This window comes from Vulpes vulpes, chromosome 1 (genome assembly GCF_048418805.1).
Source record: "Vulpes vulpes isolate BD-2025 chromosome 1, VulVul3, whole genome shotgun sequence".
NCBI classification, from domain to species: domain Eukaryota; kingdom Metazoa; phylum Chordata; class Mammalia; order Carnivora; family Canidae; genus Vulpes; species Vulpes vulpes.
In genome coordinates this window covers 122,710,473-122,724,056 of record NC_132780.1, presented here as the reverse complement: position 1 = coordinate 122,724,056, position 13,584 = coordinate 122,710,473, and the positions used below count along the sequence as shown (strand labels likewise).

The 13,584-nt window shown below is 42.7% G+C and overlaps 1 protein-coding gene across 10 annotated transcripts in view; it reads right to left on the bottom strand.

Moving 5' to 3' along the window:
- The window catches only part of CD86 (CD86 molecule), a 62,800-nt gene that overhangs the window by 29,630 nt on the left and 19,586 nt on the right, over positions 1-13,584 (bottom strand). For 4 of the 10 annotated variants that reach the window (XM_025990164.2, XM_072724826.1, XM_025990160.2 and 1 more), the window contains exon 2: positions 1,171-1,220. The exons of 2 other annotated variants lie outside the window; for them this stretch is intronic. In XM_025990164.2, the coding sequence (XP_025845949.1) occupies positions 1,171-1,220 (50 nt within the window). Of the gene's footprint in view, positions 1-1,170; positions 1,221-1,408; positions 1,566-11,471; positions 11,659-13,584 lie in introns of those variants that run through there. 4 more of the 10 variants (XM_072724816.1, XM_072724779.1, XM_072724795.1 and 1 more) reach the window with 3 other exon arrangements.

Sequence of the window (13,584 nt, the reverse complement as noted above, 5' to 3'; positions counted from 1 at the left end):
CTGCTGTGGCGGAGCTCAAGCTTAGCTCACCCTCCCAGTCTGCCGCCCCCCCCTCAAAATTGGGATGTCTTCTCTCTCAGTATTGAGGGCGGGGAAGATGAACAGCAGGAAGGGGCAGAAGAGGAAAAACCAAAGGCGCCTAGTCACAGGGTGTGTGCAGGAACCTCAACCAACCCCAGCTATAGATGAAGAAACTGAAACTCAGAGAGGAGCAGCAAACAGGGAAGATCTGAGTTTTTGTGAGAGTGACTCTTCTAAAACTTCTTTTTTGTGGGGAGGGGGGTGCTCTTTAAGAGATAGAATATAGAATTCAAATACAAAATGCCCATGGCCACTACAGTACCACCCAACAGAAGGAGAATGTCATGGAGAGAAAAGTCACAGTGGAAAGAGATAGTGGTTTTAATATTGTGGTTAAAATATACTTAACGGAGATTTTATCAAAGAATAAGACATGTGACCATGTCTAGGGCTTGGAGGGGACTTTGGAAAGAGCTTGTCTAAGTGAGAAACCCTGAACCGCAGCTTCATTCAGTTCATGGTGAATCAGCTGATGCGACTAGCTGAAGGTCACTGAAGTAGGGAGTAGCAGGGCTGGGCTCCTTGATCCCCCCAGTAAGCAGGGGCAACTGTGATCTATGGGCATGGGCTGGTAGGGAAGGCTGTGCAGGGTGAGAGAGAAGGTAGGGAACATGGAAACCAATGTTCCCTAATGAAAGGTTTTTAGAAGCCCGTCACCCATTTCCTAAAAGCCTGAGAATGCCAGGAATGGGAACAGAGAAGACCAGAAGGAAGTGTGTGTGGAGCTAAAAAGTTAAGCCTCAGAGGTGTCAGAGCAGGGGCCTTCCCCCCAGCTCCCTAAGTGCTGCTGGACAGGCCAGTCTACCCTACTTTGTGCATCTAGTGCCACATGGGTGTAAGATGGCAGAGGAGAAGGGTGTACAGAGGGTTGCATCCCCTCTAGGCTAGACCTGCGATCAGCTGAAATACCTGTTCTCTAGCATGATGCTTACTTCTTCTCCAGGAAAGTCTTTTTTTGGCATGTGGTATTAGGCTACACTGGATAGAAATAAGTAAAACCTACCAAGTCTCAGGACTGGGCTTGTGGTAGCCAACTCATTGGTAAACATAGAAGGATTCTAGGACTTTACAAAGCCAAAAGGTTCTTACCATAGAGCAGGAGGGTCATCACAAAGAGAATGTTATTCAGTCCCATAGTGCTAGAGTTTAAAAAAAAAAAAAAGAAAAGATAAAACTTGATTAGAAAATGACTGAAAACCAAAATATGACAAATAGAGTTTGGGATTCACTTAGGCCCCGGTGCGTAGCAGAGATCATGCTATATATTCACCAAGGCCATTTCCTCTTCCTCCTAGCTCCACAGATAAGCCCTACATCCCAGCCTCACCTGCAGTTAGGTGGCCCATGTGTTTGGGTTCTGGCCAATGGAATTGTAGGCAGAAAAGACTGGTGTTACTTCCAGACCTGCCACTAAAGCCTTCTCTCTCTTTCCTTCCTCTCTTGCCTTCTTGGACGCAGAGAATCCAGAGGAGGAGTGCAAGGCCCTAGAGGATGGCAAAGCCTCACTATGAAAGGAATCTGGATTGGTGAACAAATTAACAAAACAGTTCTTTCCACCCTAAAGTGAGGAAAACATAAACTTCTATTGTGTTAAGCTATGAAATTTGGGGGATTGTTTATTGGAGTAGCTGGCATTACTTAGGTTGCCCGAGACAATGGATATGATGGGACAAATGAAGAGTATTTACGTTTAGAAATCAACTTGCCTTTGGTTTCCCTGTGATTCTCCAACTTTACCATGTGTAAAAATCTTCTGGAAGATCATGTTAAAGCAGTTATCTGGGCCTTGTCCACAGAGATTCTGATGTAATAAGCTCAGTAAAACCTGTGTCTAACTCACAGGTAGGTGATGCTGCTGTTGCTGGTGTAAGGACCCCACTTTGAGAGCATGATGGAGCCAAGGAGAACAGCAGGCACTGCTTATTAACTTCTATGCTCTCTTCTTTCCCTCCCTCTTTCTTGACTCACCCGCTTACCCCAACTTAGACCAAAAAGGCTATAGTGGCTTACAGGGAAGCATAGGATAAGGGAAAATGACCAAAATTAGAAACAGCTAAGAAGCAAACCAAATGTAAGAATATAAAATGGAGCCTGGTACAAGTCCAGCGCTAAACGCTTGGCATTTAGAAATCTGCCCACCCTGCGTGGTTCAGGTCACAAGTTTGGCCTATAGCCTTTCAACAGCCAACGTAAAAATGAAAATCTAATTGGTGAATTAGTTTACAGATCTGTTCATTAGGATAAAACAAACCAATGCTCAGGAGAAGATGCGCAACTATTTGTGATCCAATAGCAGAAATTTCTTCCTTGGGGGTGGCTTGTCTAGAAGCCATTCCTGATCCCTTTGGGCTATGCTAGACACCTGTCCTCTGCTCCCAAAGTACTCAGCACAGAGCTTGGGGCTAAAAGTGTCTGTTAGGTTTCTTCCTTTCTAGACTATACCCTCTTTCTTCAGTCAAAAAATTTTGAATAGATCATACCTGCACATACCTAAATTTAAAAGGTACAGGTGATAAAGAGTGGAAAGCAGTTCTTTCTCCCAACCCGGTGTGCTAGCTGTCTAGTTTCCCCCACTGCTACCTGTTCATAGCTTCTTGCCTCTACTTGCAGTTATTTTAGACAAAAACAAAATGGAAACATCTACCCATATTCTTTTTTCATTTTATTTAAAAGATTTTTAAATGGTAGCAATTTATACACAATTTTGCACCGTTGCCACTACCTCAGAAATTGTTCTGTATCAGCGTGTAGTGGATATCTTCATTCTAACCGTTGCATATTCTATTGTCTTCTATTGGATGACAATAATTTATTTTGCCAGCCTCTATAAATGGACATTTAAGGGTTTCCAGTATTCTGCTACAATGAAAACCTTGATCATATGCCAAAATACTTATGTGAGGGTAAGCTATCTTTCTAGAAGTAGAAATGGCTTGATCTAAGGACCAAATTGCAACTTTAACCTTCAAAGACATTGAAAAATTGTTCTCCCCTAAGATTGTATGTTTATGGTCCCCTGCAACAAACACGGACATGCTTATTTTCACATAGGTTTTTGCCAACATAGCATGTTTTCTAACTTGTGAGCTTTACCAATAGGGAAACTTAAAATGACATCTCATTATCATTTTTAAAAATTATTTTTCATTGTGGTAAAATACACATAACATAAAATTTACCATCTTACTCATTTTTTTTAAGTGTACAGTGGTATTAAGTACATTGTTGTGCAACCGTCACCACCATCCATCTCCAGAGCTGCTTTCATCTTGCAAAACTGAAAGTCCTTACTTACTAAACACTAACTCCCTACTCTCCCCTCCACCCAGGCCCTGGAAACCACCATTCCACCTTTTGTCTCCATGAATTTAACTACTCTAGCTACCTCACATGAGTGGAACCCTACAGTGTTTGTCTTTTTTGGCGATTTGCTTTTTTCACTTAGCACAATTTATTCAAGGTTCATCTGTGTTGTAGTATGTGTCAGAATTTCCTTCATTTTTAAAGCTGAATAATATCCCCACTGTGTGCATATATATACACATATATATATATGCCACATTTTGTTTATCCCTTAGTCTGTTGATGGATATTTGAGTTGCTTCCACCTTTGGGCTGTTGTGCACAATGCTGCCATGAACATGGAAGTATGAATATCTCTTTGAGGCCCTGCTTTCATTTCTTTTGGGTATATAGTCAGAAGTGGAATTACTGGATCATATGGTAATTCTATTTTTAATTTTTGAGGAACCGACATACTGTTTTCCACAGCAGCTGCATAATTTTATATTCCCATGAAGAGTACACAATTGCGCTGTTCCAATTCCTCCACATCTTTGTCAACACCTGTTATTTATTTACTTTTCCCCTTATGGTATCCATTCTAACGGATGTGAGGTGGTTCTCACTATAATTTTGAAATGAATTTCTTTTAGTATGAGTTTGAAAATCTTTTCAAATGTAAGAGAGATAACATTTCTTTCTTTTTCTTTCTTTTTTTTTTTTTTTTAGAGGGAGAGAGAGACAGACACCCAGTGGGCAGCTGGAAGCAGGTTCAATCTCTCAACCCTGAGATCATGACCTGAGCCGAAATCAAAAGCTGGATGCTCAACTGACTGAGCCACCCAGGAGACCTGTGAGATAACATTTCTTGTTTCATGTACTGTCCATACATTTCTTCTACTTACTTTAAATTTTGAGCCTTTGGCTTTTTACAGATTTTTCTTAATTTATAGGAACTCTTTAATATTCAAAAAATTAGTGTTAATTAGTAACTACTTAGAGAGGTTGTGCTTTGTGACAATGAGTTGCAAACATATTCAATTGCTGAAGCACACGGTAGGTGTTCAGTATATGAACCTCACATTTGCTCCTGATTACTCTCTCTCTCCCCTCCAATGATTTCAATAGGTTATGGAGCTTGAACATTAACTGTTGGGCCAAAGCTGACACCAGTCAGTGGTAGAGTCTGGAAAGAGAGTTTTCTGTTTGATTCCTGTGCACTTCCTCATAATAAATCACCACCAGCATCCTGTTTATCATAGAATCTGAAGACTGGGAATCCTTTGAGTCTGAACTGTCATCTAATATAGGAATCTCCCATTGTTTGCAAACCAAAAATCAGCATGCTTGACCTAACCAAAGATTTGGTTTTCCTTGGGGTGATGTGTTGAACAGGGACACAAAATCAAATTATATTTCACTATAAATTTAACAAATCACCTTTAGTTCAAATTACAACATGAATCAGTATGGCCCAAGATATCTTGGACAAATGGTCCCTGTAATTCATGCACTGGGGAGAAGCACTGGGTATGACAAGGAAATCAATACTATTTTAACTTCTCTATTTGGAAATTCTCTCTTCCCCTGAGCGAGAAACTGCCTCTCCTTAACTTCCTCTCATTAATACTGGTGTCATTCTTTGGAGTTATGCAGAGAAACCTTAACACACTTCTGGCAAAACCCTTTATGAATCTGGGGACAGAGATAACATCCTTTCCCAAAATTCTGGCCCAGCAGTGATGGTCTTTCTAGTAAACTTTCCTAACAGTGATTTGAAGATTGGACACTGTCCTGGACGACACTTTGGACACTTTGTTTGTCAGAGACCCTAATAAAATATGGTGATAAAATACTAGAGATTGACATGATCTTTTACTCCTCACGTGAAGAATTTCTCTCAACTCTAGCCATGGCGTACGTGTGAGGATGGGGACTTGGGTTAGGAAACCAGTTTCTTCAATGTTGTTGGCTCTGAAGAAGAGCAGAGATGTCATTGCTCCCACAGGAATGAACTCCCAACCACAACCTCAAGTCATTGCTTTCTCCAGAGGGCCTGCGAAGTAGGAACCCTGGCTTTTGAAGGGAGAGAGCAAAAAGGGGAATGAGAGAGGAAAGAACCTAAGAATTTACGGGGGGATTCTCTGAGAAGAGATTTCTGTCAGCTGTGTTCACAATAAGGTCTGTAGGTGGGTAAACTGGTCAAAAACCTAAAGCAAGTAGCCTCTGGGTAGCTGGAGGTTCACTACAGAAACCAAAGAAGAGCATGCACCGTTATGGCACTTTTCCTTACTGTATGTGCTTGGCCCATCATAGACCGTGAGTTAGAGTCAGCTGAATGACTATTTACACTCTTGTTCCTCACAACAAGGTGGGATTATCCACCCCCACGTTGTAGATGAAGAAATGGAGCCTCAAAGAGGTTAAGAGCTTGCCCTAGCCAGCCAGTAGTAAGTGATAGAGTTGAGGTTTAAGCCCACACAGCCTCACTGTGTTCTTTTTCACACTGGTATAGTTCCTTTAAAAGTTCCAGCCAGGTTCAGCTGTGCTATGGGAGCAAAGAGAAAGGATTCTGAGTCTACGCACTCTTTTATTTTTCTCTGAAGTTTGATTGATTGATTGATGGATTTGAGAGAAAGAGAAGGTTTGCTAAGTTTGCTGGTGTCTAAGGAGAATTCTCCGTTTACTGGATTTAGTTAATGACAGCTTGTTCTGGAGGTTGTGGGGGATATATAGGGGCTTTGCTCCCTTACACAGTACTACAAAGAAAGACAGAGTGTACAAATATAACTACAATTTAAGTTCTAGGATCAGTGTGGAGGGTGGCAATGTATACCACTCCCTGGCACATACAAGAGTCCTTGCTTTAAGCAAAGCAGGAGGTGATGCTACAGCCTCCCGGGGCCTTGGCTTGCCTCTGGTTTGACACACTGAGTCAATTCTTTCTCAGAGCAGCACCAGAACCTAAAGCTATACTGCTAGAGCAGCTGTCATTACCTTTGACGTACTGGGGAGGAATAGGGTAAGCTTATTTCCTTTTTTAAAAAGTTTCTGAAATACAAAATAATAAGGCTGCTGGGAATGGAATGTATCTGGATTTTAACAAGGCTTCTGACAGGGTGTCATTATATGCTTGAGAGCAATACTGAGAAATGTGGGGTTGATATTAGTACAGTTAATGGCTGAAAAGTTGTGCCCTAATATTGTTCATTCATTCAACAAATATTTATTGAACCAGGCATTGTGCTAGGTGCTCAGAATATAATGATGAACAAAGCCAGGAACAGCTTCTCGTCACATGGTTACTTATGGTTTAGTGGAGGAGTGAAATAAGCACACAAATAAGTGTAAAATTGTAATGATGACAAGTGCTACAAAGGAGAGATTCATGGTACTTTGAATGTTTATTATAGGACTAGTCTAAACTGAGATTTGAAGAATGATGTGATAAATATGGACACATATCCTTTGCTATTCCTCCCCTGAAGAGGTAAAGTTTAACTTCCTCTACTTAAATCTGGGCAGACTTTGAGACTTGTTTGGCCAATAGAATGCAACAGAAAGGATGTTTTGGACTTGAGAGGCTAGATCATAAGAAGTCTTATGGCTTCTATTTTTCTTGGGATACTTTTTCTGAGGCTCTGAGCCATCATGTAAGATGTCCTACTACCCTGACACTGTCATGCCAAAGAGGCCATGTGTTTGGGTTAACGGTCCCAGCTGAGTCCTGCCTTCCAGCCATTATTGCCAACCCACCAGACATAGGAATAAAATCTTGGACCCTCTAAGTCAGAGGTCAGCAAACTACAGCCTGCAGAGCAAACCTGGCCACCACCTACTTTTTACAAATAAAGTTTTGTTGGAATGCAGCTATACCTGTTTGTTTAATTATTGTCTACGGCTGCTTGTCCATTACAGTCATAGAGATGAGTAGCTGTGGTAGGAACCATATGGCCTGAAAAGCTGCAGATGTTTTCTACTTAGTCTTTTATAGAAAAAAATGCTGACCCTTGCTCTATCTAGGTCAGCACTGTCCAACAGAAATATAATACAACCACATATGTAATTGGAAAATTTCAAGTAGCCACAGTAAAAAAATTTTTAAAGGTAAAAATTAATTTTAATGATATAGTTCAATTAATTCAGTATATCTAAAATATTATCATCTCAACATATAATCGATATAAAATTATTAATGGGATTTTACATTGTTGTTTCTGCACAAAATCTTGCAGGTATTTTGCACTGATAGCTCTTATATGAGCTACATTTCAAGTGATCGGTGGTAGCCACACGTGGCTAGCGCCTACTGAATTGGACAGTGCAGCTCTAGACCAGCCCATTCACTAGATTAACACTAACCACCATGTGACTTCAGTTGATGCCATGAGGAACAGAAAAATCACTCAAAAGCCTACCCAGATTTCTGGCCTACAACACAGTAAGACAGAGTAAAATATTCATTGTTTTAAGCTGCTAAGTTTGGGAGAGTTTGTTATACACTAATAGGTAAACAGAACAGATTAAATACGTGCTATAAAGGTGAAAGGGAGTGACTTGGGAGGATTTTAGGCAAAAGGAACAGCAGGTGCAAAGGCAGTGAGGCAAGAGGGTACATGAGGGAAGGCTGATGTGGCTTAAGTGACTAGAAGACTGGGGACACAAGCCTGGCGAGGTCAGCAGCGGCCAGATCGTGCTTATCTTAGGGGTCAGCAACAGACTTTGGTGTTTATTCTGAGTGCAACATGAATCACTGAAGAAATTAGAGGAGCGATATTTTAAAAAGATGACTTGGCTACTGTGTAGCAAATGGATAGTAGGGAAACTGGAACAGATGCCAGAAGACCAATCAGTTGGCTACTGTGGTCATGTAAATGAAAGAAGATAGCCACTTGGTCTGGGGTGGTAGTAGTAGAAGTAAAAGTGGAGAGGTTCAAGCAATATTTAGGATTATAATCAACAGGATGTGGCGATGAGGATAAGGTATAGATTGATTGATCCATTCATTCATTCAACAAGTGAGTGCTAGAAGTCACTCTTGTTCAATAGATTAACACAGTGGATGCTACAGTGGATGCTTTTTTCCTTTTTTCTTGCACAAATAATGGGAAATTCACTTCTGTAAGTAGAGTAAGATAGCTTAATGGAGTCTGCAATGTCAGACCAGTTTGTATTTGATGTGGTAGAAAATTGAGAGTTTGGGATTAATGGTTTAGGAGCAGAAAAATTATTTAATCAAAGTTTAAAGAAAATAAGCCTGTCAGTGGCCTGAGGAAGGAGGTGAGGGCTGATGTGAGGGGGATCAAGAAAGCCAATATTAAAGTCTCATAGACCCAAGATGAGGACCGTGGGTATGACAAGAAAGACATGAGCATGAGCGCTGCCTTGATGAAAACGTGAGCACTTCATGGTGTCTGGTGGACACAGGAGATGATTGGCTCTGGATGTGCGTCACCCATTTTCAGCTTTGCTGAGTTCCCCTGCCCTCTATGTCTCTTTCTAGCTCAGGCTGGGTCATTTGACTAACTTGGTTTCCAATCTCTTCTTGGAGCAAATCCTCCTGGGTCTCTATTTGTGGAGAATTTTTCCTACGTAATACTGCCTTACGTTGATAAGCTGTCCTTCCCCTCACCCACTTGGGAGCAGAATGTTTCCACACAGATGTAAGGGTAACAGCATCAAAGATGCATATGTACAATGAAGAAATGTCTATGTAGACTCTTAAGGAGAAGAAGGCTGCTTTTATTCATTCCCTGATATTGTAGGTGACTAAGTATTAAAATCAGGAGTCCATTCCCCTCACTCACCCAAAAGAAGGAGCACAGCATGGTGAGAGCATTTAGTTTTTCCAGGCTACTTATAGCAAGTTTGTGTACGAGACACATCCCCGGTTCTCCTAGTCATATCTAGAATTGGATCTTTCTGAGACAAGGAGCATCCCTTTTCCAAATTGTCAATGGTTGTTGAAGCCATTTTTTTCCTTTTTTGCCAAAAAAGTGCCTATGAGCAAGCATCATGCCAAGTTATACAGGTGAGTCTGTGCACCTCTGGTCAAAGGCTCCGCCTGCTGCAAATAAGACCCACAGAACTCACTAAAAAGCATTTATGCCAATCCTGGCCCTGTAAGAGGGCCCCTTCCTGTTCTCTCAGAACCAGAATCATGGTCAAAGAGAGAAAGCTAGTGTTTCAAGGGCACAATTTGAGGGACGTCCCCTCTCCCCATTCCGTGTACCAGCTCTACCCCGGTGCTTGGAATTCCCAAATTACTCATTCCTTGGGTTAAGGCATTTTTGAAAGCCCCTATTAAAATGCAAACGCTAACTAGAAAGGAGCTATGTTTTTTTGGTTTTAGCCCTTAAGAGTTAAGTTCAAGTTAATTTATCTAAATAGGAAATGGAACTCAGAAAGGAATCATACTCAAAAAAAGTAGGGAGACTAGTGAATGGGAACCTTCCTCTTCTGATGGGGAGATGGAAAGTGCTGAAGACATATTTTTCCTCTATACCTATTCAAAATGGTGTCTATTTCCCAAAGCTCACCCTGAGTATACGCCAACCTACGGTTCAGAAACAAGGCTCTACATAAGGTTAGAGATGAGGATAAAGGTCCAGTAAAGAATGATGGGCCCAGCCTAAGGCCCTATCCTTCTGTCCTGCCCCCTAAATACTTTTATTTGCCTGACCACGAAAGGTGAATTGTCAACACTTGCCTAGACTCTGGATAACCGCCCAGGAACCTTCCGACCACCCTCCTTGCTTGCTTCAGACACGTTTTGTTTTTGTTCCGTTTCTTCACAGCTTTAGGCTCCTAGCCCAGAAACACCTAAACTTGGCCTCTATCCCATTTTTTCACCTTTTATGCTCTTTCCACTCTCACCTTAGCCTCAACTCCATAAAATCCAATCCTCATCTCCACCAGGAAGAGACACCTGACATTCAGGGGTATTAGAGTAGCCAAAATATCGAGCTCAAAGACATAGTTATTAAACAGTGAGTAAAATCACATTTCCTTGCCTTCAAAGCACAGTCGCCATACAGTCATGTTAGTGCGACTATTTAATTAGCACTGTTTTCCCATAAGGCTAAAAGCTTCAAGAGTACAAGGACCATGTCTTTTATGCTCCCTGTTGAAACCTCACTACATGGGACATAGGTAAGCCCTCAATAAATATATTTAGAACACACCAGTGAACAAACATTTATAAAAGCTTCCATTATACACGGTATAGCTCATATAAATAGCATTCATGGTACCTGCAACAGCAAACAGTTAAAATAATACAGAACTGTGAGCTTGCGCACATAATTAGACTCATGTAAGTCCAGAGCCTTCATCCCAAGTTTGAGGTTACACGTCAGAGGAATAGACCATCTCCTTAGCTATTACAATTTGAGGGGAGTGGGAAGTTCCCTTGGCCAAAAATTATTTTCACCTGTCTCTCCTTAAATAACTATTAGTGGAGACTCTATTTTAAGCCTATTTGCAAATGCAAATACGTTCATGGTATACAGAACACGAGAAACCACTGCCTGGGCTCTTTTTTGACCTAAGACTTTCTTTTCAAATGGGCTGTTGGTCTCTGGTGCCAAGAGGGGCCAATAGTGTGATGGGGCACTTAGATGGGAAGAAGAAATGGAGAAAAGAGAAAAAAAGAGGGACAGGTAGAGAAATGCCAAATAAGAAAGCAGAGAGCGCTGCAGAGGCTGTGGCTTTTGCCTGGGTTGTCTGAACTTCCCACTGGCACCATGGGCCCAGGCAGGGCCAGCGTCTTGGATGGTTTCTCCTGCAGCAGAGCTACTTGGAGCCTCCGGCAGCCAGAGGCCGGGGGCGGCTGCGGGTTGTTTGGTAAGTGGCGCCTTCTGTTTCCTGCCTGTCCTGTCCCCCAGGTCACCAAAGCAGACAAAGGGATCTGGCTGGAAGAGCCACGTCTTTGTATTGCCCTACCTCCGACATGGCCAGTCTCAGAAGCAAGCTCAGGCTTGCCCAGAAGCTCGGGGCATGTCCTCCACAGCCCTGGCCAGCCACCAGCCCCACCTCTGAACACCTGCCCCAGACTCAGCCTCATCTAACCCCGAGCCCCCAGGCACCCGGGCGCCCGGAGAACATACCTGTCACACGTGCCCATCCACCGCAGCTCCCGGAGACCAGGTGCATAAGCCCAGTGGCATTCCCGAGGAACACAGAAGCCGGGGGTTAAGAATAAACAAAGAGGAGACTTCGTGAGCTCCCCATAACGTCCTAACACCCCTTGTAGAGAAAGAAATAATGTCAGGGCTGAGGCTAGAACTCAAATGTAGAAAGGGGAACTGACAAGAAAGAAATAGCACCACAGACAGGGGCTGGTTCCAGATAACTTCTGATGGCAGGTGGGCATTTCCACCCATGAAAATGACTACGAAGGCACTGGCGGAGAGTGAGTGAATGTAAAGCCCTGAGGAAACTCCCCAAAGACAGCCCAGCCACAAATATGACACAGACTGACAGGGATCCGGGAGTGCAGGCTCTGAGGCTCATAGGTGAAGGTTCAGCTCAGTTTAACAAGTGTTTGATGGGGTCGCCACGTACCCTGCACTGTTTCTGGCTTGGCAGGGCTGCAGGAGACAGTTTGGAATCAGAGAACCCAGACACTGGGTATTTCTCGTCTCACTCCCCCCACCCCCCCACCCCCACCAACCATTCACTTTGATTTGAAGTTTGGGTTGAACCAACCATTCATCCATTCACCTCCATGGATCCTGCTAGAAGCCAATTAACATACACAGCCCGTTTTCACATTTTCCCAATCTAATCCTAACTGTCCTAATCCAGAATGTTTCTATTACCTTGGTTCCTGTTCATAGAACTAGGTGGTACTCTCAAGTCCAGGGATAAGTCACAAGCAGAGGAGTGACAGCTGTGTGAATGTCAAGTGGATTTTTCCAAACCTAGTGCTTCAGCAGGGACAGGCTTCACACCTATAATCCTGCCCCCAATGTATGGCTTCTTTTTCTGACTCAGTCTGGCCCTGCAAAGCCCTCTGCTCAATGTTGGGGGGAGGTGGGGGGAGATTTGTGTGCTTCTGAGCCTGCAGTATTTGCACTCAAGAGAGAAGTTCCCTCTGAGCAAGCCTCCTCCACTCCCTGGAGGCCAACTGTGCCCTGCAGGGCTGGAGAAATTAAAGTAACAAAGGAAAAGCTGTTTGTTGTCTGGGTTGAGAAGGAGCACCCAAGCAAGGACTTGTGGTGCAGGGGAAGTAGCACAGCCTGGGTTTGAAACTGGTGGCCCAAGGTCAAATGCTGGCTTGATTGCTGGGCCCTGAAAAAGTTCTGAACCTCTATCTCCCCATCTCAGTCTTCTTATTCAGGAAATGTGACCAGCGTCCTTGCTGCTTTGTTCTGAAAGACAAATGGGATCTTGCATGTAAATCGCCTGGCCCTGAGCATGCTCTGCAGCTGCTTACTCTTCATTATTTCTTCCCTGTCTTCCTTTTAGACCGTCCAGTTCTCATTTTGACCTTTATTGGACCACAAAGATTATCCTTAACCACTGGAAAGGTGATGGTCTTTCTTCCCCAAAACACGTCAACTCCCTCACCTTCCGTCCAGGACCTCTTGAACCCATAGCCTTCCTGCATGGGTCCCGGGCCCTGACTCATAGGGTCTTCACTTCCTCTCAGCCATTCTGTGTGTATACCTTGGAAACTTCATCCTTTATTCGGATAGGCCCCACCTGGGGTTTTCCTCTGGATTTTACAATCATATATTTTTTTAATTTCAAAGGGTCCATTTAGTTTCCTTATTGTAACACATGAAATTACCCATGTATCAGGGCACAGGAGAATCAATTTACATTCCACTTGTTTTTCAAGTTTCCTTTGTTTCTTTGTACTCAGCAGTCAAAATCTAAGATAGACTAAATTGGAAAGTCTTACTATTGGAATATTGGAATAGTATTTACCGAATTTCAGTCACTCTAGCTACTAGTCCCACTTCATATCTATGTCAAATCTGTATTAATTTTTTATACACTTATTTTTCTCTTGACTTACTTTGAGTCAGTTTATTTTAAAAGGAGTCTTTATATCAACAAAAAAATTTTAAAAGCCAATATACCTTGCCATAAGTGAAGGGTGAGTAAAAAATAACACATCACACAGGGCTTTGGAATCACAGACACTTGTGTTCAAACTCTGGCTAGTTCAAACTCAACACTAGTTGATATGTGTGTGTTCTTGGGGAAGTC